We start from the raw sequence: 25,608 nt of genomic DNA on the forward strand, positions 1-25,608 counted from the left end.
GAAACTCCTACAGCAAAACTCAGTAAAATTGGTCTTCTTCAATTTTTCTTTTAAGAAGTGAGCAAGATGTATTAAATATATCAAGGTAAGTGACACACTTGCTGAGACAGTGCCTTCCTTTTGTTTAAACCTAAATATTTGTCAGATGTGAATATCCATATGGGATTAATTAGAGACAATGCTGTTACACCACCACATTACTCCTCCATCGTTCCTGAAAGGCTACTTACTGAAAACCAGTTTAGTTTAACTCATTCTCTGCTCTGCTCTTAATTCCCTTGGAACACTGCAGGTGCTTAGTAGTTCTTCCACACAGTGAGCAGAAATCAGCATCTTCTTACTGCCTCATGCCTTAAAAAATGTAACTTGAATCCTTTTGTCACAGGCAATCTACCAGTAAGCACTTCCAGCTCTTATTCAAGGACTACTTCCTAAGCTCTTCTGGTAGGAGTCTCCTATTCATTTGGGTAACCATCCACCACCCAGCTTTTCCAAATGGGATTTATTTGCTCTTCTCCCTTGCTGAATAGCAGTGACCCTGGCTGGGTGATAAATGAGTCCTGGCATGGCTGCCTGGCATTTCTATTCCAGCCAGGTGCAGAAAGGTTTAACACAGACCCTTACTGACCCAAACCAAAAGGCTTAACAAGATGCAGCCCTTTTGCTCAAGGCCACATTAGTCAGCAGCTGAAGGAGTCCCCAAGCCGTGTAAGCAGAGTGTGTGGTAGTCTGGTGTAAAAACCCAGCTGTTTCAGAGTTCCACAGAGTTTTGCTGAACACAAAGAGCAAACTAAAATTATTTCTTTGGGCCTTGCTTGAGTGTTCTGTTTTTTAGTTCTAATCTTTCTTCTGTGAGCAAATGTGCTTTTAAGTTTTCAATTCAGTAACAGTGAAGGAGACAAAGGAGTTTTAGTTAGAACCTAATGGCACTCATGTTTTGATTTGCTATACCAACGTATCTGTTTAATTCTGCCTTCCTGCCCCAAATACTGCTTTAAAGACTTACTAGAAGCTATACAGAATATGAAGGTTTATTTCAAAAGAATACATTTGCAAGAATACACATAAATGCACTCAATGTAACAGTACCTTCTGCAAAAATAGGTTACATAATACCCAGTAATGAAAGAACAAATCTTATTTCTCTACAAATTAGAAAGCAGAGATAATAGCCTGGACAACCTTCAAAATGGAGGTTACTGTGGATGTTGTGAGAAGTAGCTAACTTTAAAGCATGACACCACAGAGCTAATGTTGGTAAATCAAACTACTAGCACACAGCTGCAACCTATTCTTTTATACAGGATTAACAAATATTTTGGTTCCAATTTCTTTTTACACAGCTCTAGTGCCTCAGGGAAAATGCTTATCAAAGATACACAAAAACTATCCAAAATTACAACGTAACTATTAAAATGCCTCCAAAATTGAGAGGAAAATAATCATGTTAAATTAAAAAAATTTAACCAGGATTTCCAGATAAGATTTCCTGTTCTTAATCAGAGAAAGTTTACAAGAGATTTCAATAAGTTATCTTGAAACCAAGCAGCTGTAGATCTTAGAATCTTCGTGGAGGTCCACCTTTAAATGGCTTAAATCCTGAGCCACTTCCCCTCTGCATGGAATTGCCTGTGATCTGTACAACTCTATTAATGGGTGAAGAGTTACTGGAAACAGAAGTTTTAAAAAAAGTGTTACGATACATATCTAAACTCCTGGTGCACAGGTAATAATGTTCTTACCTCTCTTATCACTCAACTGTTAAACTGTAAGTCTCAAAAGAGACTTTAAAACATGCAGGAAGAGACTTTGCAAGAAGTCCCTGACTCCTGTGCTGCTGGACCACGCTGCCAGCAGCAATACCCCTGGGGAGCCCTGTGCTGGCAGGGCAGGTGGGGCTGAGTGTGTAGCAACGACAGGGAATCACCCTGCTGCTACTGACACTGCTGCACTTCCTAAGGACACCAAAGCTTGCCGGGGCTCAGTAGGGAGGAGAGGAAGGAGTGGTTTCTGTACCTTGTATGTGGAGCCATCATGCCCCCTCCTCCACGGCCATCTCCCATTCTCCTTGTGTCATGATAGCCACTTCCTTGAGAACTAGGTCCATGCCATTCTTTCCTTGGTCCAGTTTCACGACTGTGGCGTTCTACAACGTGTCTGTCCTCGTTATAGTGCTGGTGAGAAAGCGACAGTCGGTCATTCTCAGAAAGAAAAGGCTGTTCTATCTACAGCAAACAAACTTTTCAAGAAAAGTAAGCTTAAGCTGATAAAATAAACCTAACTCCAGCACCTTTTAAGATTTCAGTCCATAGGCTGCTCACACATGTTTACAATATTCCTGTTAATTCTAGGTAACAGAAACTTGTTGCAACAGCAAGTGTGTGGGTATGGAGGAAGTTCCATGAACTCATACTTTACTCCCGATTCTGCCCTGATCTCATGATCACTGGCATAAAACTCAGTAAGAAGAACATTAATACTTTTTAAATGCTTCAGGATTTACTAGCAGGAGTAAGTTAGTCTGTAGTCTTTAAAGAAAAGTCTTGCAAAAGGATTTTCTCTCAGTATCACAAATTACAAACTGCACTGAAAGTAGCAGGCAGTGTATGGTTAAGACCCTGAAAAGGTGATGACAAATTCTCAAAAGCTTAATTGACTACTCTCTCAGGTATTTTTCTGATCTATCATAAAGATGCCAGACAAGGAGAATAGGGTAATTTTTCTGCAGTTTCTTGGGTTATTAAAAAAAGAACCTTAAACATAAAGAAAACTGACTTGAAAACAGCCAGAATGCTTGTGAATCATTTTGATGATGCTGTATGGTCATTTTTCCAGCATGAGTCTGCATTTTCCAGCCTCTCCTTCATGCTCACAAACACAAGAAGGTGACTCACTTGTCCTCCACCTCTCTCTCCCATCACGCCCCGTTCTCCTTCCCTGCCTCCATAGCTGGAGGCGCTGCTGCGGCTCCCGGGAGGTGCTCCCCTCACGTGGCCGGACACTTCCCTTCCCGAGCGATCCGGCCTCTCGCCTCTGTAAAAATTGCTTTCATCAAAATTTTGGTTTCAGTATAGTTGAATTGGTACCAAGTCATAGCACATGTAGACAGCAGAGATTCCTGTGGTTCCTAGCAACCTGCATCTGACTTCTTAGAAACATTCTTTTAGATGTGTGGCTCTTTAAATAATTACAGCTCACATGTTACTCATTTACATCTGCATTCTACACAAAAGCCTCCTTAACTCTGTGTTAAATCCCATCTAGGAACTGGATGCAATTTAGTATTTGATAACCTACAGATGTCTTCTAATGCTTTTGAAAAGTCATGTTGCCATTCTTTAGGAGGGGAGGGTCTATTCTCTCTTAACACACTAATTCTTGAGGGATTGCTACTATGGATAAATTCTACAAGAATCAGTACTTTCACAGGTTAGTCAGCAAATTTACCTGCCATCCCGTTTGTCTGTGCTTATGCTTCCCTCACTCTTCCAATTTGTTTGCCTAGGTGGGTTGGAACCAGTTTCTCTGGGATGTCGGCCGTGTGGAATTTCTGGTCTGTCATGAATTATCACTGTTCTCCTTTCATCTCTGTCTCCTCGCACTTCCCGTCTGTCCGTGTCCCGGAGTTCACTTCTTGGCTGTGGTGGTTCATTTCTTCTGGACTCACTGAAACTCTTGGGATATCTCTCAAACCCAGGCTCTTCTCTTCTTGCTGTTGGGCGGGTCTTTTTTGCCTCGCCTTGATTTACAAAACGATCTCGCCTAAGTTGTTAAAGTAGGAAAGAGTCATTTGCTCGTTTCCCATTTTCACCTTTCTCTGCACATGTAAGCACAAGCATGAGTATATAAAATATCATCTTTGTATTACTTGTTTGTTACTATATACGTGGAATAGAAATCAAAGATCCTTCCCAAATTGTATTTATTTCTACAATTGTAATTTTGAGCTTGAGTTCTAACAGCCAGTTAAACATTTCTTTATGCGCTTATTTGTTCCTATTTTGGCCAGTGTAATTTAAGCAATTATGGGGCTGCCATTTTGCCCAGTATGGGCAAAACAGAGGGAATGCTAGATTTCTCAAGTCAGAATTGTATTTACAATTCTAGTTCACTGAAACCTAAAAGTAGAAGTCCAGAAGCTACAATTATGTGATCTTAGCTTTATAAGTGGTTACTGGAGATGTTTAATGGAACCATGAAGTTGCATCTGGAACCAGCATTTACTGCACAGTTAATGGATTGTGAGGAATGCTTTTAACTCTCCTTCAATCAGTTGCTTTTAGCCTTGCTTCTTAAGGAGGCAAGTTACTAAGTTGGACACAGGAAATCCATGAGAACTTATGACTAGATGTGAAAGAGGAAGGAATAATTGCAAAAATCCTTTTGAAATGTCTCACAAAAAAGGCCACCAGGTAGCTAATTTAAAGCCCTCAGAGAAAAGCAATTAGATTGCATGATAAAAGTGGCCAGTCCTGAGGAAATGTCAGGACAGTACTCCAATTCTATTACATCAGAACTGTATAAAGCCTTTAGCACCACGTTCAGTTTTGAACAGTTAAGAGTAAAATCCACAGAGATACTGGCAGACAAATACCTGCTCCATTATCTAAACTTACCTATCAAAAGAAGATGATGGAACAGAAGAACCTTCTGGATATCGGCCTCGTTCTCTGTGATCAAAGTCATTGAACCTGTTCTGCTGGCGGCTGTAATCTGAGCCATGGCCAAAACGTGCATCTGTATCAAGAGCCATCTTCTTACTCTCACTCCAGTAAGGATCATCTCTCCTTTAGCCAAAACAAAGGAACCCTCATCAGTCATATGAAGCCAAATCAAGGCCTAATACACAGAAAACTGTTGAGAGTCAGTTGTCTATTTCAGAAGATGCTCATTTGACCTTTGGAAAGCCACTGACAAAGGTAGACTCCTTAAGAGTAGTGGACAAAACCATTTAAGAAAACACACAAAACTAACCATCCATTTAGCAGAAATATGAACTCTTAAAGTAGAAGCTAGAAGCTTCAACCATTAAGGCAGAACAGCTTTTCTCAGCAAATGCTCTGAATTGTGTTTTTTTCACACAATATGAATTAATTCATGGCATGCTTCTCTAATTTCAAAGCTCCCTCCTACAGATAAGGAGTGTTTCATGTTTGTAATAAACTAATGTTAAACCAAACAAATACCAGAAATCCAGTTCTTCTGTGAAGACCTGCTTCAGGTACAAATGCATTTTCAAGTCTGATACAAGGCTTGTAGCTGTTTCTTTTTATTATGCACTGAAAAAAAAAAAAAAACCAGTTTGAGAATTACCTGTGATCTACATCCCGTGGACGTTTCAAAGAATTCCTCTTCTCCTGTTCATACCGGAGCTGCTGCTGCTGCCGCCGAAGTTCCTCCCTCTCCCGTGCAATTCGCTCCGCTTCTTTTCGGCGTTCCTGCCATGAAAGACACCACAAGCAGAACAGGTCTTTACTAGAGATACCCAAAGAACAGTTAGCAAGGATACAGACCTATCCCTTGACATTTTTCTGCTAAAGGTTATCTGATAAAATTCATCCTTGGGTAGCATCCAAGACTAAAGAGCACAGGGAATTACTTCTCTAAAAAAGTAGACAACAGATCTGGAGATGCTATTGGCTGTTACATAGAAATGTGTCCAGGTAATTTCTTGTATTACTACTGTATTTATTGCCCAGAAACACTTCTTGAAATTTGCAGTGGTATTCTATAGGAAAAATCTAGTACAATTATGAGGAGTGGTATAGGCAAAATGATCTATTGTGCTTCAAGTTTAGAGACTGATTTGTATAGCTCCTACAGTAGCAAGCATTTTACATCAAGTTACTCCCAAGCAAACAAGATAAAGATTGCTGTTGTTGTACATTGTGGATTATGTAATGCGTGGCTGGTTTTCTATGAAAGAAAAAGGGCTGGGTGGAAGGGTGAAGAGCAAAATTCCCCACAAGTGCAAACTCTGCCATCCCCCAAAAAGCTCCTCCAGAGTCCAGAGCCCAAGTGCCCACCTGTTCAATCCGAACACGCTCTCTCTCCAAACGCTCCCGTTCCATCCTCTCCCTCTCCAGCTTTTGCCTCTCAATTTCAAGTCGTTCCCTTTCCCTCTGCAGGCACTCTTCTCTCTCGTGCATTATTCGTATCCGTTCTCGCTCGCGGCGCTCTCGCTCGGCAATTTCTCTTCGCCTGAAGAAAAAAAAAAAGAGGTAGCAGAAATTCATCTAAAAAATTTTGCCATCCAAAGCTAACATCACCTTAGGCAGAGACATTAAAAAACTATTTCAGAGTAAGCTTTTCACAGAAGTCCTTGCGCCAGAAGTCTACTCCTTTTAGCCCCAAGTAGCCGAAATGGTTTTAGCTTATCTACAGAACCATCAGCAGATAACTGATAGGAAAAGTTATTTCAAGAATAATTTCTTGATGTATTTTATTCTTAATGTGGATTTCTCATTTGTCATGTGGCACACAGTAACAACAGTATTCAGTAGCCAAGAATATGATTGGATCTAAAAAATAAATGCTATTTTAGCTCTTGTCCTCTTCAAGCTAACAAAAAATTTACTTGTGGTTTTCTGTCCAAAAAGTAAGACAGCCAATCATAACCACTCTGAGTTGCACATGAGTAGACTCATGAACAGCTTCATTTTTCTTTCATCTTTCTACCTCCCATAGTACAGCCTAGAGGAGATGCAAAAGGCATTTTCTCCTTTAAGGTTTATGTTTGCTGGGAATTCCTTTGTTTAGGATTCATTTTCCTTTGTTTAGGGAAACCCAGCTGACAACACAGCTCATTTAACTGCTCTTTGCAAGCTTTTAGCCATACGAAAACAGCAGAACAGAACAGTCCAGCCATTTGGTCCTTCTATTTAAAGGGTCAAGATTGTATTATGCTTGAGTTGTCATTTAGATACACAACATTATGTTGAAAAGCAAACAAACCAACCCTAAACACTACTTTGGGCCCTGTCTCCTAGTCTACCTCTCACCTTTTCAAAAAGAAAACTGGCATGCAGTAACACTTATGAGATACACCCCCCACTGAAACAAACTCTAAGCTGTGTGTGTACATGTATAGCTATTAAAAGATAACACAAGAATTTTGGAGTCTGTTAATTCACATAAAGATACTGTCAGGTAAAGTACCAGACTTTAACATCTGGTTAGGAGGCTTGACAGAATGCATTCTGATTAGATTTCTAAATATAGTAGCTGATCAATTAATGTATAAAATAGCCTTTAGCAAGAAGTTGAATTACTACCTTCGCAGTTCAACAGCTCGTCGTATTCTTTCCAATCGAACCATGTGTTCTCGCAATCTCTGTTCCTTCATCTTTTCAAAAGGCAAGATATCCTTTCTACCCCTGTATTCCCTGAATTTCACTTTATCTTGAATAATACGCTCTTTGTTCCTCAATATCTGTGGCTATAGATAGAGATTACAATGGTTATTTCAGAAGTCTCATTCATTTAGGGAGATTTCTGGATGTTACGTTCAAGTATCATTAACGACTTAGCAATCCCAAAGCATACAAAGCTTCTATCTAAGCTTAACAGTTTGTGATAGTTTATTGACTCTTCAGTGCAAATATCAACTGCAAGGTAGGATCAAATAAGGTAAGGATTGCATCAAATCTATAGATACTTACTTTATCAAACCTTCCCCTTCTAACTGTCCTAGTGTGGCCTTGGTCTCCTTTTGTTTGGTCTAAAACTACAACTTGACCTGGGCTTTTACCACCTAGTGAAGGGGGGAAACAAAAAAAAAAAAAATAAAAGGAGGTTTAAAAACACACACACACATAACTATCTCTATTTGCCTATTATAAATTTTCCTTAGTGAAATTTCTAAATCTCTGAAGTGAACTGGTATTGGTAGGAGAAGCATACCAGCACATGCCTGTAATTAAGTATTAGTATAAAGTATGGAAGTAGTAAATGTGTTACTGGAGTCTAAAAAAAGAACAGGTGTTTAATTGTCTGGTTTCCAGTAAGAGCAAGAACATGCCCCCAAGACAAGTCAGACACACAGATTGAACAGGAGGAAATATGGCTATATGGCATACTTATTCTTTTCTTTTCTTCAGTTTTTTTAGTGGATTCTTGATTAGGGCCACTTGTTCCATTATCACTCTTCTCATCTTTACCTTCTGTTTTCTTGGCTTCTTTACTTTCTTTTTTTTCAGATTTCTCTGATTTCTTTTCTTCTTTTTTGGTTGATGGAGTTCTTATTAGGAAAAAGAACACATAAATCCAATGAGGAAAATTCAACTTAGAGGATTTTCACAATTTCAGAAGATGTGAAATTTCTTACTTGCTGGCTTTGTCACTTGATGCAGTCTTCTTATCTCCTATGCTCCTACCCGAACTAGATTTCTCATCACTTTCCTTCTTCAATTCTTTTTTGGAGGGATCACCTTTCACCTATTTTTTTTCAAAAGCAAATAGGTTAATACAGATTCTTGTTAAAGATGGTCTATTTTGGGAAAAGTCTTCATGTTATGAAACCTACTTTCTCCACAGAGATTTGCTGTCCGTGCAGCTCTGTTCTGTGCAGGTGTGCAATACATCTGGCCACTTCTGTGCTAGAGGACATTGTTACTATGCCATAGCATTTTGCCCCTGGGCTTCGTGCATTTGTGACCACCTTTGCACCAAGTACCTATGCAAACAGGAAGAATTTAGGTTCTGAGAGAGACATTTCTACTAAGGAAGCTATGGTATTCCAGTAAGATTTGTACCCTAGTATATAAGAAAACTAAACAAATTCACCCCAACAGCAACATAACTCCCGCCCCATTAGAAAGACTGACTGACACTCCCAAGCTATCAAAAGCTTTGAGAACTTTATCCCAACTTGCACATCAAGGCATATTAATGCTTGCATCCTGCTTTGACCAGTCACCTCCTCATGCCCATTATCTAAATGCTTCTCTTCAGTTATTTTCAAAATTCATTCACAGAAATACCACTGACCTGAATTTGATGGTTCATCTCTGACAGATGAACCCCCACAGAAAGTCAGCAGCTGCCAATTAATGGCAGGAACATATAAGCAGTATTATGTAGTAACTTATGAAGGGAGGATTCTTCAAAGTCATCTAGCAAGTGTGTCAGTTAAGCCATTTTAGCATTCAGCTCTGACATCTGCTTCTTGAGAAGGTATTAAGCTTTGTGTTCTCCCACCTTGCTAGAATTTCTATGGCCACTGAAGCCAGTCTTTTTGCCATAGTCAGGCTCTAAAGGCAACAATTTTATCTTTCTAGCAGACTGTCATGGTACAGTCATTAAGTATTTCCCAATCAATTTTAAAACTGGGAAGCCACGTAAATATAACTACCAACCAGTTTTACAGAGAAAACAGCCAAAGTTTCAACAAAATATACTCTCAGGTGTCCACACTTGTGAATGCATTAAATAAAATCGCCTAATAAATTCATTAGAAAAATCAGATATGCAATAATCAATACACATACTTGATATTCACAGTGCTCAGGTGCTAACTAGTTCCCAAGATACAATACTGCCATTACCTGCACAGGCTTACACAAACACTACAAATTCACATGGTTATCAGCAACTCCTTTGGGAAAATGACAACAACCCTGGGTTTAGAAGACTGCTTAGCTTTTAAGATTTCCGCATTGTTCTATGGCATTTGTATGTTTAAATTAACCAAAAGTGGGAAAACAGACTTAATTTAAGCAGCCCGTAAAAAAGAAAATCTTTAAGTCATTGAAAGAGTCCCTAAAGGATCATACATTAAATGTCACATCTTTTTACCTATTCTTCCTATTCATAAGCCTTCAGAACACATTTTAAAAACAGTCTCCCAAAGCAGGATGTTCCATAAAGACTGTTTATATTACGATTTTATCATTTAGTACTTTATCTCGCACTCATGGTTAAACGCAGTTGCTACAAAGGAACATAGCCATCATTACTTTAAAAGCCAGTCCTGACCAGAATATTCAAGTATTTGTGAAATTTCTTTTATACTTATCTTACCTCCACAGGAAGAAAAACTTCTTATAAAATGAACATAGGGTTCTTCCTGTAAGCATACACTCTTACTGCTGCAAGTATGGGGTTCTAGATTGCACTGGCCAGACATTTCCTCTAAAACCTTTATTTAAATCAAGTATTACTCAATTTGTGTAACTGAATAGAGATGGGGGAATAGACACACACCCACACACATGGTATCACACCCCATGAAATACCTTTCCATATTTGCCAAAGAGATTTTTCAAGTCAGCAGCTTTTGTGTTGGAAGACAGTCCGCTAACCCACAGGTTTCTAGTTGAACTTCCACTGCTACCACTAACACTGCTCGCGCTTCCTGAAACAAGTTTTACAAAACAGCCAAAAAATTAAGGAGACAAAGGTACCACCAATATTTAACTGAAGTGTTGCTGAAAAGAGAAACATAGCATGTTACCTCTAAGTAACTGTTTATCTGGTTACCTTTCTTGAAAAGACTTCTATAGAAAAAAAATATATATGCCATAAGATTTCATTCATTTAACCGTGTATTGAGACCAACAGCTTATCTAACTTGCACCCAAAGGACAAAGACAGAAAAATAATACAAATCTTTATTAAAGGCATGCTTTACCCCTCATTTGGGTATGTACATTTAGCTTCAATATCTGGCTTTTATCATTAGCTTCCATCCAAGAAATTGTTTTTTGCATACAGTATTTGTTCTCTGTCATGATGTCTGTACACTGCTCAAGGTACCAGAGACAGCAGCAAGGCAAATACAGAAGACTTAGATAATCCCAGCCTCCAGAATCATGCAGTCAATTTCCACAACTTCTTGAAGTATCCGCTTCATCCAGAGCAGATTTTTAATAATGCTACTGGATATAGAACTGGATACAACCTAGAAAAATTATTTCCCACATACTAAGGAAAATACTAAATAAAAGCTGGAAAAACATTATGTGCCTTAAATACTCCCCCCACCCCATGTATTAGGTATTTTTGCAACAACACAGCAATAACAACTCAAGAGATTCATGTAATCTCACTCCCAGTATCTTTTAGTCTTCAGTTAGGTAGTTCAGCTTGTTGTTGTTTGCTGCTAAACGTATGAGCTGCTTTAGAATATGTTAAAGTGTAGCCAGTCCTACAGGCAAGACCAGAACTGGATCTCTGGCTTAACAGATGGAAAATCTGGTGATGTGCAGTTTTAAAAGGTAATTTAACCATCTTGAGAAAAAAAGGATAGCTTTGTTTCTTCAATGCATCAAGATTAACCAACAGAAAAAGGCAACAAATTTCAGTTATGGTCATACTAGGGTTATCTTGATATTAGATTAGACATATAAGGAAGAAATTCCTCTCTGTGGGCCCTGGCACAGGCTGCCCAGAGAAGCTGTGGCTGCCCCATCCCTGGAAGTGTCCAAGGCCAGGCTGGATGGGGCTCAGAGCAACCTGGAATAGTGGAAGGTGTCCCTGCCCACAGCAGGACATTGGAACAAGATGATCTTTAAAGTCCATTCCAACCCATAACACTCTATGGTTCTGTGATACACTTAGAAAAATCAGTAAATATCATTAAACAGCCACTGTCCTGGCTTTGGCTGTGTATATTAGAGAAAGCCTTACAACGGTTACAGTTATCACATACACTACATAAATGAAGATAACATGCTTACAATGAAACTGAAAGCAGATGTGCTGTAACTGTAATGAAAAGACACATCTACAGAAGACCCAATTATGTCTGCCACAAAAATTTCCTCTCAAATTGAGTTATCAGGTAAAGTTTCATTCATCCATTAGTGTTATGCCAGAGATTCTGTGACAAAGGTTTTTGGCAGAAAGGGAGTAGGTAAAATAAAGAAACACATGAGCTCACACAAATGCATTTGTTCAACCATGAAGCATCAGTATAACCGGTGACATTAATGTGCTCTTGAGCGCCACTCTTCAAACTTGTAATCACAATACAGGGTTTTATGGAACCAGATGGAAATGCCAAGGCAGAAAAATAGGTTCAAATTTAATACATTGAGGAACCACAAGTGCAATTTTGCAAGCTGGCATCTCGCTATAATACTTGGTTGAGAGTTCTGTTTATTTAAAAATGAGCTAGAATTACAAACAAGACAAAAAAATCCTTGGCATTACATTTAAGTACTTGCAATTATCTTTTGCTTGTTTTGCTGTAAATTACAGCAGGCCTATCTGAAAATTATAGCTTCTCATCAAAACAAAGACTTGGGAAATGTTAAATGGAATTGGCTCCCAAAAGTATTTTTGAAACAGGAGAACATATCTTCATCAAGCCTTTATAGTAAGTATTTTTGATCTTATGACAAACCTGGCATAAGGAGAAACAAAATATATGGACACATACATATAGCAAATGATTACTGTACCTCTAGCATAATTTACTACAGATGGCCGAGTTCAATCATATAAGCCATTTTATCACATCGCAAGCAATTTCTCCATCAGGAAAGCATTTAGGGTTGTATTGTCTTGAACTAATTTGTAATAGTTACCTTTATCATCCTTTGATGTGGTCTTGCTTTCTTTAGATTCCTTAGTAGAGCTAGAGAAGCAAATTAAAAAAATCAGAAGAAAGTTGAAACTACAGAATTTGGTGTTGCATTTTATACTACTAACACTAACAGACAAGTTAACATTTCAAAAAATAAAAATGAAAAAGGGCCAGACTGTATATTTGAACAAATGATTCCCTTATGGATTCTTGCACTGATTTTCCCCAAGATGCCTGAAGATCTAGATTTTCTGACAACTCTATTCAGTGGATATATGGCAATCTTCTCCAGATTTCAGGACGGGGACTTGACTTCACTTTGTGTTCTTAGAACTGATAGCTGTTCATTACCATCATCACAAGGACATTTAAAAAAATCGTCAATTTGAAAAAAATAAATAAATGCTGACAATTCGACAATGCAATCAGTAGGACATAGTGTCTATACGAAGATCTTGAATTTTAAAAAGTAACTTATGGCGGTCAAAAAACCTATAGGCAGGAGCATAGGATACTAATTATAAGATTCTTGCTGCTACCCCCTTAATGCAGAGTGATCTTATTGAATGCTGGTACTCAGTATCGTAAAGAACTGACATAGAAAAACAAACCTCTTTGCTTGACCAGAGGCCCCAGTAGACGAGGGACCTTTCTTCAAAGTATCCTTTTCTTTGTCTCCAGATTCTGCTTTCTTTGAACCTTCTCTGGCTTCCTTCTTGACGGGATCACCCTTCACGCAGTCTTCCTTCTTACCATCTTTATGGTTCTCAGTCATCTCATAGTCCTTGCTTTCCTTCTCCAGGCTCTGTGAAATGGTATCCTGCACATCCTTTGGCTTACTTGCTTCAGAATCTGTAATTTTCACATTTTTACCTGTTTCTAGGAGGTCATCACCATCAAAATCCAGAGTGATGGCATCTTCGGCCTGGATTGTAACCGATATGTTATCATCCTCAGCTTCTTTCACAGAGGTGTTAGCTTCCATCTCTTCATGAGCCGTGTGAGCAGCCTCAGCTAGGCTTTCTTCTGAGGGAAGAGGTTTAGATACTTCTTGTGTACCATCACCAGAACCTGCTTTATCTAAGAGGATTTAACAGGAATAAATATGGCAAAACAAGAAGTTTAAACAATTTCATATGCATAAGCTAGAATAGGACCTAGAAAATACAAAGCCAGTTATTAGCACTGATGGAAGGTTAGAAAAAAACACAAGGTGTATTAACACAAATATAAATCCTTTACCCAGGATCACTTATTCTTCATGGCAAAACACATTTTCTAGAGACAAATACCAAAACATTAGGAGGGAGAATATGGTTCCATCCTGGAGATACCCGTTCTTCATAAGAAGTATCCATTTTCCAGTTTAGGATTTAGCATTCCAGAAGAAAATAGTTGCTTTGGACGTTCACAGTTTGATTTAATCTGTCTGAATCTTCCTGGTTCCAGAACTTCCAACATTTCGCAATCCGAAAGAATTACAGTCTTGGAGAATTCCAGCCAGTCTTCCACGTGGGTGTTCTCTGTTCCTTTCCTTTCCAAGCAGTTGCTTGGCAGTCAAGTGACTTGTACAAGGCTGCTGCAGAACATGGATGGGTGAGCCTTAATCCAGAGTTCGTAGACAAAGGGTCCTCAGTCTTCATCCATTGGAAAGATTTCCCATCTCAGTCCCACAGAGACATCTCCAACCGTATTCTTGGATTTGCGTAGATGAGACACTTCCGCCATAGGGTCCCTCGTAAACACGGAGTCTGTAGCTTTATCCTGTAGCTTCAGTAATGTGTTTATTCCATCTTGTGTAAATTGATGGTGTTCCATGTCCTTTCGAGTCCACAAAATGTAGAATCCTTAAGACTTCTGTCCAGGAAGTCTGTTTGCCCAAATGCATTAGATTCCTTCTACAGTTTCACTAATGAGCACAGCTTAAAAAATGGTAGCCACTCCACAGGTTTTCAAACACTTGTTTTACCATCCTGTGTACAACTGGTATTTCTAAGTGACAGTAAGCCAGGCATATGATGGTCCATACATTTGTGGGGTGCTCAACTTCAGTGTGAGAGTGTAGCATTTCACTCAACTAAACATCAGTTACTGCAGTGCAAGTTGGAAGCTTTGGCATCAAGACTTACCGTATATTAAAATCAGAGTCCTTGAATACTATGGGTTTTTATTAAGAATCATAGTATTACAACTGTATCATACATCCACCACAGTAACTGATAAGTACTGTAATCAACTCTTAAGAGTAAAGTAACTCTTAGGAGTGAAATAAACTGACTGCAGTGATTCCAGGTGCTGAACTCAATGAGGAGACAACTGATACTTAGTGCTGGAGATAAGCCTAGTATTAGTAGAGATTGAATGTTACAAGATAAAGTTGCCTGCTCTACCAGAGTAAGACCTCTGAACTCTATTAAACTTTAGACATACCTTTGTCATTTTCTTCATCTTCACCATCCTGCAAGACAAGGAAGTCAACACTAAATGTCTCCTATTTTGAAACTTTAAGCAGAACAGTTCGTATTTTTCACAGAATTTCTACTGTATGAAGGCAAATACTGAAATGAAAACTGTTTCCAAAGATTATCCAGGAACCAAACCTGTGCATCTCCCTTGTCAAATCACTAAAAAATTTTATGAAACTTCTTTATGAAACAACTAGGTATTTATCTGCAACGCTTGCAGGTTGCAGTTGGTTGGGACATGCAGATACTGTCTCACCCTTAACTCAATGGGACATTTCTAAACTATTCCACGTCTTGCTAAAGCCTTCAGAACAGATGTCACACTGCTGACTGCTGCTTTCAAGAAATGGAAGCAGTCCGTCATTAGCTTTAAAAGCTCAAGAGAGAAGTCAGAAACTAGGTCGCCTCTCTCCAGTAAGTACTTAAAAATTAAACTCTGATTTCAATAGGTATTTACTTCTTTCTCATTAATTTTACTGAGCAAGAGATGCTGTATGACTCATCACTTTTCAGACATCAGTTCCATGTAACTCAGAATGAATTTCTGAACTTAGAGATACCGGATACCACCAAAACACCGAAAAGCAACTCTAAACAGCCATGCCCAGTTCCACACTCCGGACATTCTCTAAGGGCAAACTTCTACATTAAACAGAAGTTCTGAACTCCTGTACAGGCTGTATATAGTACAACAGCATCTGGCATAGCCCTCTGAGTGTGAAACAGTCTTTGTGAAGTCTATGCACTGAACACTCCCAAACTGTAGACAGGAATTATGTCTTTAAATAGGTCAACTCACTTGGTATCACAATTATCTGTAGTATTAAATATTTGAATGAAAGCTTCCCATACTGTTTATTGTCATACATCACCTGACTAACACGCACACTGGAACAGAAAAACCAATCTAAAGTGATCTTTTCCAACTAAACATACATGAAAATCAGCTTAACAGAATGGAATTAGAACTCACATGGACAGCTGGAAAAGTGTAATCTTCTATGTCTGGACGTGCATTTTCCTACAGAAATAGAAAAGGGACTTGATTAGCAAACTATAAGACACTCAAACATTCAGAAAGTCAAGAGATTCAGTTAACTCATAAAACATTTAAGTGGATACACCATGTGAACATCAACGAGCAGTTCTCCTGATGTAAATAATCTGAACACTAAACACTACTAGTACAAGGGAAAAGGACCACTTAGGAACTAACTCTGTATGGACTCTGGTAGAATTTTATCAATCAGTGCCACATTTGTTTCAGGACTATTCAAATATAAATCAAGGCAAATAGAAAGAAAAGAGTAAAGTAGAGTAAAAGGTAAAAAAACCCCTATATTTTAGAGATAAGCAAGACAAACTGAAAAACTAGTTCTGACTTCCTAGTAACAAACACTAGGAAAAATGTACATTTTGCTGATAAAAATTCATGTAAAATATAGCCAAGTACCTGACTTTCGGAATCCTTCTCCACATCTGTTGTCTCTGCTGGCTCCAGGTCACGGTATCTTTTCCTTTCTGCAGATGGTAGTTCTTTAGAATTCAAGTTCTCATCGTCAACAGATTCTTTGAAGTCCTTCAATTCATCATTTCCATCTTGATCACTTGCATCTTGAGTCTCCAGTTCACCTTCCTTTTGGTGTGAACACAAATATTTGGTATAACGGGAAGTATTAGCTTTATTCTGAAAAAATCACTGCTAGAATCAGTGTTTCACTGCTGGATCAGTGTCTCACACACATAATAAAACTCAGAGTATGTTTTAAAAATCCCCCCGCTTCACACCCTTAGGCATCACACTGTGAATACAGTAAAAACAATGCTCCAAATTTCCACATAAATTACCACAAAGAAAATGGAAATTTTTTCATTAACTGAAGTCAAACATTGACCTTAAATACAAAATGGGAAAAGTTTTTACATACTTTTATTACCTTGACAAAGGAATCCTCTTCTACTGAAGCATCACCAGTCAATTCATCAGCTTCCTGCTTTTTACCTGAAATCATGGGATATGCTGTGACTAGACCTGCTATGTAGAGCACACTTTTAACACTGATTATGTGTTTGGCCTTAGTTTATTACTCTACATGTTCAAGTTTAGCTAGATGGTTCACTACAGTATAACCCTCCAAAAACTGAGTAATTTTTAAGGCGATAAAGTATCAGCTGAGTGAAGATGAACAATCAGTGCTGTTGAATAAACAAGTGGTTACATCCAAGTTAGAGATTTTAATACCAATCCTTTTGAGTGACAATGGAATTCAGGAGAATATTGAACTAGAAACTAAACATTTCTAGAATTACTGAAGTTAACTAGTCATTATGACTTTGAAAAGGTCTTGCTTTATAGAATAAGTAACATCACTGAGAAATTAGGTTAGAACAAACCTCTAAAGATCACCTAGTCCACCCAACCTCCTGCTGAAAACTACAGTCAAGTTCCAAAGATGATGGAAGGGCTCAGGGCTTTATTTAGCTGCAGCATGGCAATTACAAGCCTCTCCAAGCCACTTTTTTCAGTACTTTTCATCGCTAGAGGATGAAGTGAGGCAGAAGAATTGAGTAGGTGAAGCCCTTCTGCTTTCTACATATGCTTTACTGTACTAAGGGCTTGTTTCATTGAGGAATTCTGTTCTTCCAGCACAGGCACACTCTTCTCTATTAGAGATGTCTCTGCGGGGATGACAACTAGACACAGTTCCCTTTGGAACCCACTGCATTTCCTTAATCTTCTGAAAAACAAGACCTAAGAACACTAGATAGAAACATCTCTACACAAACACACCCTTTGAAGAACATTCTCTTTGATTCAGTCTATCAAAGATTAGTCTATGCAACAGTTTTCAGTAGCACAAGGTACAAAAGCAGTTCTGTTAGGAAGCAGCTTTACCGAATCTTCTGCTGAAACTCTGTGTCAATTCAAATGCAAATGAGATGGCAGTCATAATTAGCACTTAATGCTTCATTTTTTGGCATCGAATCTTCCCTCCTCCCCTCATCCTCTAATGAATGGCTAAATCAATTCTATAATTATTCCAAAGGAATAGAAAAGAAAACCATAAGCCAAAGTTTGACACAGTATGGACATCCCTGCTAGCTGAACTACTCAATTTTTTCAGCCATTAATTTCCATGGTCTTTCATATACAGTTCTTAAATTGCATTTCAAAGCTGGAAAGTACTCAACTACAGGGCAAGAAGAGACACTTGGTTTGGGTTTTCTTGGATTCCAGTTGGTTTTACTCATTTCCCTGAAAGGCAGCACTCTGACCATACTCCTAGAAAAAGTACATTGTTGTTTTCAGTACAGGCACACACTGATCTCCAGGTAAAGGCACATGGCAGAAACTATTTCTGTGACTGAAAACATGAGATTCAAACTTCCAGATCTAAAGTCAGCATCAGTGATTTTACTTCACTTAAAACAAACCAACCCCAAAACACACAAAGTGTCTCATTTTATACTTGTAATGCAATAGGTTTGAGAGATTTTGGTGCAAAAAGCCAGCTGCACAGGCATACTAAGGGAAGCCAGCTCTTCTCAGGAAGAGGACTTACATTGGAAAGAACAGTTTCTGATGTACATCACAGCTGATGCCTGAAACCAAGACTAACTCAAATTTTGTGTTAGCATTTTAGCATTCTATGACAGAATCTCCAGATTCCAAGTATCTTCAACATAAATAAAAAGCAGTGAGAAACAACAAGGATTTCTACAATCAACTGCTTTCTGTTTTACACATTCCAGTTTGTTTGTTAAACCTGAAAGACCAAGTTTTTCCTGCATCCTATATCCAGCTAAGCATACACAGAGACAGGCAAGCACACACAGTAGATGCTCAACACATTTAGCAACTATCTAGCATAGACCATCATGAAAGCTATTTAATCATTCATTTTGCCTGAGGAAATACAGCAGGTGAACTAGAACCGAGGCTTTATAGGGAATAGAAGAGAAAACCAAACCAATGACAAAGCTACCTCAAGTTAGCCCCACCATTATGCAATAGCAGCTAGAGAACTGTATTTTATTGACTAGTCTTCATCAAGAGCAAGTTACAGCATTCAGTAATGAAGCGAGTTGTATCTTTTATTTGCTACTATATTGAGTAATGACTTCATTAGCCCTTCTTTACTATGTCTGCTGTCTTTGTAGCAAATCCCATTTGCTCTGAGTACCAGAGGTATTCCCAGGCATAACAAGACCTTCACTTTTCAGCTTCAAGCCAAAAAGTGGTATAAGTTTGCTCTCCCTCTCAAGTTCTGTGTTTCAGGTTGTTTTGCTCTGGTTAGAGTATCATTGCTCAAAAGTGGCACTTCAAGGTTCTGATACAGATGGTTTTCAGATGTTGGTACAGTAACTTGCCAAAAAGCCAGCATCCACAAAAATTCAGCATTTGTCTGACTGACTCTCATCCACCGTGGGCTACTGAAAGGCAAACCTAGCTCTTAAATTCACATAACTAAAATCAGATTGCAACAAATATCTTGCAAAAAATAACTGTTTTTCCGAACTTATTCAAGACCAGTGTTGATGTGATTGAAGGGTAAATTAACAAACAGCCAGAACAGCTGGACCTTCTGCAGATAACAGGCATAGATGGTCTCAAGTCACACAAGTTGTCAACACCTGATACAATTTCGGTACAGGTTTATCCAAGCAGTGTCTGTTGAAAATGTCAGTGTGTATGCAGCATTCACCACAGATCTGGGTGCCTAACAACACAAACACTCATTTACCTTGGAATGATGGCACTCCTTTACAAGCCATGCTCAATCCCTTTGCTGGCAACAGCAATTGCTACACACCATAAAATTGCAACAGACTATTACACAGAGAACAAATATTCTCCTTATAAGTAAGCAGAAGAATTAGAACATCTTTAAAATGTTGGTTTAACATTATGCAGTCTAGCTTTCATTTCATTTAAGCCTTACAGTAGCATAAGGTTATCCTACCTATTCATGGTCCTCCACGTGAGAAATTCAGGCTACCTGAGTGTTTACAGAATTATAGAAGACTGTATTCCGGACAACTCTCGAACTAGACATTTGCATGTCAGGCAGGAGCAGAGTGACACACTCATCAGAAAATTTTTGAAGAATTAAGAGTTTGTATTTCTTCTGGTATTCCTGCTGAAACTCTCAACAGGGTTCTGTCACACCTAATGCTAAAGATTCATCAAAAACACAGGATAGGACATAAACAGGAGATAAATCTTTACAATGGAATAAACTATAGCATTAAGAGTTAGTGCAATTTGAAATGTCTCCTTTGCCCCAATATTAAGAAAAGTAAATGATCCTTCTCTATTTCTGTATTCTGAAATGGTATCATGAGGCACAAGAATATTTAAGTCTTCTACTGTGTCTACAAGATACAGTTCTTAGTCATTGTTTTTAGAAAGAAAGGTCTGTGAAAACCAAGTGTACAACTTAGTTTACTTTGTTTTGTTCTTATATTTAAGTAACTGAATGGTTTTAATAAAGAAGTCAAAATTATCTGGGCAACAGTACAAGCCAGCCACTGTCAGTTGCCAGCTTTTGATCCAAGAAACAGTAATGTCAAACTGGAAATTCAGTTGCCAACTAGATTGTTACTTAAGACATAAACTAACGGGGTAGCTAACTGACCTCAGAAATGTGTAGAGCAGCAAATAAACGTCTTTGCTCACATGAATTCTGCAAGGTTAAAAATTATCAGCCTAAAATTTGTCCTTCATCCAAAACTCATCAGGAAAGTAACTTTCAATCACCAATTTTAATATTCAACAACATTTTTGACGGCAGATCCTTCAAAGGAGCATTCAAATCAGAAACATTTGAAAAGTATTTCATACTAGTAGTAAGGTAACTTCCTCTAGATACCAGACTAGGCAGCAGAACGGTTAGTCTTGAAAAGATAAGTTTTTTCTAAAAACTGTCATCTTTTTACAAAACAAGAAATTCATCCATAGCTACTAAATGCTACAGTGGAGAGGCACAGCTGAGGCACTTAAAAAAGGAGCACTTGGCATTTTTTCCTTTCAAACTTTAATTGGCAAAACCAACTGATCTTACCTGTATAACTCTCCTGATTAGCTGCTCTGCAGTTCTTTATCCTAATTATTTAATTAAAGTAACACCTGGAAAAAGTGTTAAATTTTTACTAACTTTGCATGAGGATTGATCAAGGATTCTTGTTTGATTACAGAATCCTTCTGAAAGCATTTTTTAAGTTGTATGAAATGAAGCCCCACTCAATCTTGTTAGCATTCTTCTCCCTTTTTGTAAGCATACACACAAAAAAAACCAAGGAAAGACAAATGTATCATTCCCTCCCCTCACACACACCCCATTCCCACTCTAATTTGGCCTGTATCAATATTCCAGACCAGGTTTTCAGAAGAGACAGTGCTAGGCAATCAGACATCACGCTTTTTCCACAGACCCTAAGAGCTCCAGCAAAACTGGTTACAGAAGACTTTCAGATCTAAACCCTGGACCTGGCCACCTGACACACTTTGTGACTTTTTGCAATGACAGCCTCCTTTCTTCCCTCCCACTGGCCTTCCTCTCTGGCTGCTATGAGGAGGTTTAATCATCACTTCCACGCCCTGCCCTTTCCTGAAGATGGGTTTTTTTTGTAAATTAATATCTAATACTCCCTTGTACAGCAATAATAGCAGAGGGAAAATACTATAAAACTGGCAATGTCATTAATTATTTTACTGCTGGACAGCGGTAAAATTAAAGACCCATCAGTATTAGTCTGAAGTTGGGGGGGTGGGGTGTGTGGAAACAAGCATTAGCAAAGGCCTGGATCAGTCAGCAAAATCAGCAAGGAGGAAAAACGTCTCCCAGTGAATAGTTAAAAAACAAAAAATATATTTCATACAGTTAGAAATAAACCAATAGAATAAAAAAATATTTCCCCTAGACTAACCAGAGAATTCTTCATGTTCCACCATGAACTTCCCATACTTTTGACACAAAATTTGCTCATAAGACTTTTGTAATCTAAAAAGTAATGAGGAAAAACTCCTGAGCTTGCAAAGTGAGCTGATAAGAACTTCACAAACGCTGTGTTTTCCTTTGTGGCTTACCAAGAACGCACATGTCATATGTATGCATGACGATTTGGTGCACAGGAGAGGTGGCAGGGAAGAGCTACTGAAGCCCTGCCTCAGGCAGCAGCAGTACTGGTTGGCAAACTACCTCTGAACTACCCAAGAAACCAGTTCAAGAACATTATGCATATCATGATATTAGTTTGGAGACTAGGAGGATAAAAAACAGGAGATAAGAGAAGTGTTTGTCAAAGCAGAACATGGTGCCATTTAGAGCTCCACATGGAAAATTGTGGAAGAGTTTCCTTATTTAGCTGCCATGTAATTATCTTAATCATCAGTTACCTTTCTAAAGCAGGGAATAAAGTAATGTGACAGAAAAAAAATGAAACCACATTTGAAAGTTTATTTCCTTTCACTTCTCTAATGTGCGAAAAGTACGGAGAAGCTACTCATACTTTCTAAGCAGACAGATTTTCTTACTAATTTCACCATTCACAGCACCAGACTGATTGAATAATCACTTTCACCACAAATCCCAGCCCATGACAAGTGACAGTGGTATAAGACTGCTCATGTCCAAAACACGCCCCTGTAGCACATGTGTGAACATTCTTAGTGTGTATGTTCAATGAAGAACACGGTGCATAAAGCAGACAGGTCCTTTCCCAGTACTAATAGATCATGGATGCTCCCAGAAAAACTGAAAACACAATCCCAAACAAAAATCCCCCAGACTCCAAACTCACAAAACAGTATTTAAATTCTCAGGCAAAAGAAAACGGAGGTGAAAAATCTGAAAAAGAATCACTGCCAAACAGATCAGCACAAAATCTAAATATTAATGTCTCACAATAGAAAAACTAAAATCTCTTAATTAGACATTCCACGGTGAGGCTTCAGCACCTATTCAGAAGATTCATGTTTATAAACCCTGTCTTCAGTAGAGAGCATGCTAATACACCCACACAACACAGTCCCCTTCAGAGAGTGACCCCCTACCACATATTGCTGTGCCCTCATCACCAGCAGGGTCCAGCACCTGCTCACAGCTGAAGAACCTCTGCTGTTACACAGATCCTTCTGGACACGGCAGACACCCCACAGCACCTCCTGCTCCCACCCTGCACCTGCACCACCCCACATTCAGCATCTCTGAGCACAGCACACTCCAAACCCCTCACAGCTCATCTACAGCACCTCAGCACACACAGCTCAGGTCTCCAGGAGCTGTGAGCAGTACAGCCCCTACCTCATAACGCACATCTCTTAACCCAGTCATTTTCCACCTATCTGTAGCTCTCTCTACATGTATTGCTCCAGCACTCCCATATACTGTCTATATACGGAGACTGAAAACAGACATGCAAGGCAAAGGATGTCTTATATGACAGAAGTTATGAAAAGTAAAGTCACAACTGCCCCCAAACTACAGACCACAGTCCTACAGTCCTTCTTTAACGTGATATATGGAAAAAAAAAACTGCATAAGAATATAAAATATATCAACAGATCCTAACCTTTGCCTTTAGTTGGTTTCTTGGTGGGTGTGTCAGCTGAAACATTTATTTCAATATTATCTGGATCACCTCCTTCCTCTTCAATAGCCTAAATGAGACAAAAAAAAAAAAAAAACAACCCAAACAATTTTTAATGGCTTTCAGTGGAAAGCTAGGCAGTTTGACTTCAGTAGAAGTGTGTAAGCCAAACAGTTCTTTCGGCATCTCAAAAATATTTTATAAAACGCTTTGGGTTAAACCTTTCACTTAAGAGCGGGAGAAGAGCAAGAGGACACTAATAATAATGACTGAGAGTTTCAGCTGTTTAAATGACACTTTGGAAGTACAGCTTATCAAGGATCCACACATTTCTCTTTGGAAACGTAACACTAGAAGGCCACAACGACGTCCATAATGGCATTAAGGGCAGCTCAAAAACAGGACAGCGGGAAGCACAGACAGCCCTCAGCAACAACCTGCCCCGGGGCTCGCCCGACGAGCTCCGGCGCCCAGGGCGGCGGGCGGGCCTCAAGGCCGCGGGGCGAGCTCCGCCAGCCGGGGCGGGGAGCTCCGCCAGCCGGGACACCGCGCCCAGCCCGGCCCAAAGGGGCCATACAGCGCCGGGGACTCGGTGGGGCGGACCCTCGCCCGGGCACTGGAGGCACGGCGGGGACAGACCCCGCCCCCCCACACCGGGACAGCGGCAGGGCCGCCAGCGCCCTGCCTCCGGAGCCGGGCGGCAGCGGCGGCCACCAGGGTGGGCCGGGCCTGCGCCCGCCGCTCACCTGCTTGAGCCGGGCGATGAGTACCGTCTTCACGCCGGTGATGTCCAGGTTGCGCCGCTTCAGCTCCGACTTGAGGTCGATGACGCGCAGGTCGCTGATCCTCTTGCTCTCGGTGGGCGGCGCCGCGGGCACGGCGGGAGCCGCGGGAGCCCCCGCAGCAGCGGCGGCGGGAGTGGAGGCGGCGGCGGCCATTTTAGAGCGGGCGGGCGAGCGCGGCGGCCGCGCGCACAATGAGCGCGGTGCCCGGATGGAGCGCGGCCGGCGCGCGGCTCTGCGCAGGCGCGGAGTGGCGCACCTGGCCTGGAGCGCCCGCCCCGCCTGCGGCCTGCCCCGCCTGGGGCCCGCCCTGCGCGTGAGGGGAGCGGGTTCCGCCGTGCCCCGGCACCGCTGGAGCGCGGGCGAGATCCCGAGTGCTGGGAAAGGCGGCGGAGCTGGGGAGGGGTCTGGGGCGGCTGTCCTGTGCGGAGCAGCTGAGGGAGCTGGGGGCTCAGCCTGGAGAAGAGGCTCAGGGGTGACCTTATCACTCGCCACAACTCCCTGACAGGAGGGTGTAGCCAGGTGGGGGTCGGTCTCTTCTCCCAGGGAACAGCGCCGGGACGAGAGGACGTGGCCTCAAGCTGCAGTAGGGGAGGTTTAGGTCTGACATTAAGAAGAATTTTTTCACAAAAACCGTGGTTAGACGCTGGAACAGACTGCCCAGGGAGGTGGTGAAGTCACTGTCCCTGAAGGTTTTTAAGGAAAAACTGGAGGTGGCACTTGATGCCATGTTCTAGTTGGCATCATGGTTTTCGTCCATAGGTTGGACTCGATCTCAGACGTCTTTTCCGACCTACCTACTACTGTGATTCTTGCGTGCTCTGGTCACTGGGTTGTCAGAGTTTAGGAAATGAACAGTTGATCTGTTTGTGTAACAGTTTTTAATTGGAAGTATTCCAGAAGTACAATATTAATGTTTTTAATTGTTACCAAAGGACCTCTTCTGATGATTTATTAGGCTGTATTTGTACCAGGTAATGGAAGACGTTACTTTTTAGTTCCATTTCATTCATTTTCTATAAGGAACGCTTGAAATTATTTTGTCAATAATGGATATTACAGCTTGTACTAAATCTTCAAATGAGGCAGAATCTGTAAATTTAAGTGCCTGTAAATTAATTGAAGTCACAACAGTCCTCGTGTTCTGTTTCTTCACTCAGAAATTACATATAGATAAAAATGAAAAAATTAATGTTTTTTTAACAAGTCTTTGTTAAACAACCTTTCGTGCAAATTAAGT

General features: G+C 40.0%; 1 protein-coding gene across 7 annotated transcripts; it reads right to left on the reverse strand.

The window, feature by feature from the left end:
* Nucleotides 1–1,015: 1,015 nt before the first annotated feature.
* Nucleotides 1,016–24,554, reverse strand: SLTM (SAFB like transcription modulator). Of its 7 annotated transcripts, none has more exons than XM_069025812.1 (21): nt 24,333–24,554; nt 23,569–23,656; nt 16,923–16,996; nt 16,448–16,630; nt 15,968–16,015; nt 14,960–14,987; nt 13,141–13,609; nt 12,531–12,580; nt 10,236–10,354; nt 8,525–8,674; nt 8,327–8,436; nt 8,160–8,239; nt 7,662–7,753; nt 7,275–7,438; nt 6,027–6,201; nt 5,314–5,438; nt 4,617–4,787; nt 3,448–3,762; nt 2,895–3,045; nt 2,017–2,174; nt 1,016–1,667 (listed from the first exon to the last, which is right to left on the reverse strand). In XM_069025812.1, the coding sequence occupies exons 1-21, from the start codon at nt 24,522–24,524 to the stop codon at nt 1,559–1,561; spliced, it is 3,051 nt and encodes a 1,016-aa protein (XP_068881913.1). In that variant the 5' UTR covers nt 24,525–24,554; the 3' UTR covers nt 1,016–1,558. The 7 variants fall into 7 exon arrangements, with proteins under 7 accessions (XP_068881913.1, XP_068881910.1, XP_068881912.1 ...); XM_069025809.1 differs by having other exon boundaries at nt 8,079–8,239; nt 16,932–16,996; nt 24,333–24,553; XM_069025811.1 differs by having other exon boundaries at nt 8,079–8,239; nt 13,141–13,555; nt 24,333–24,553.
* Between the last annotated feature and the right edge of the window lie 1,054 nt (nt 24,555–25,608).

This window comes from Aphelocoma coerulescens, chromosome 10, assembly GCF_041296385.1.
Source record: "Aphelocoma coerulescens isolate FSJ_1873_10779 chromosome 10, UR_Acoe_1.0, whole genome shotgun sequence".
NCBI lineage: Eukaryota > Metazoa > Chordata > Aves > Passeriformes > Corvidae > Aphelocoma > Aphelocoma coerulescens.

Coding starts and splice junctions, on each gene's coding strand:
- SLTM (XM_069025808.1), bottom strand. CDS start 24,524: ATGGCCGCCGCCGCCTCCACTCCCGCCGCCGCTGCTGCGGGGGCTCCC. Junction 16,997..23,568: donor GAAACCAACTAAAGGCAAAG/GTTAGGATCTGT, acceptor CCATGATTTCAG/GTAAAAAGCAGGAAGCTGAT. Junction 7,754..8,078: donor TGAAGAAAAGAAAAGAATAA/GTATGCCATATA, acceptor CCCCTTCACTAG/GTGGTAAAAGCCCAGGTCAA.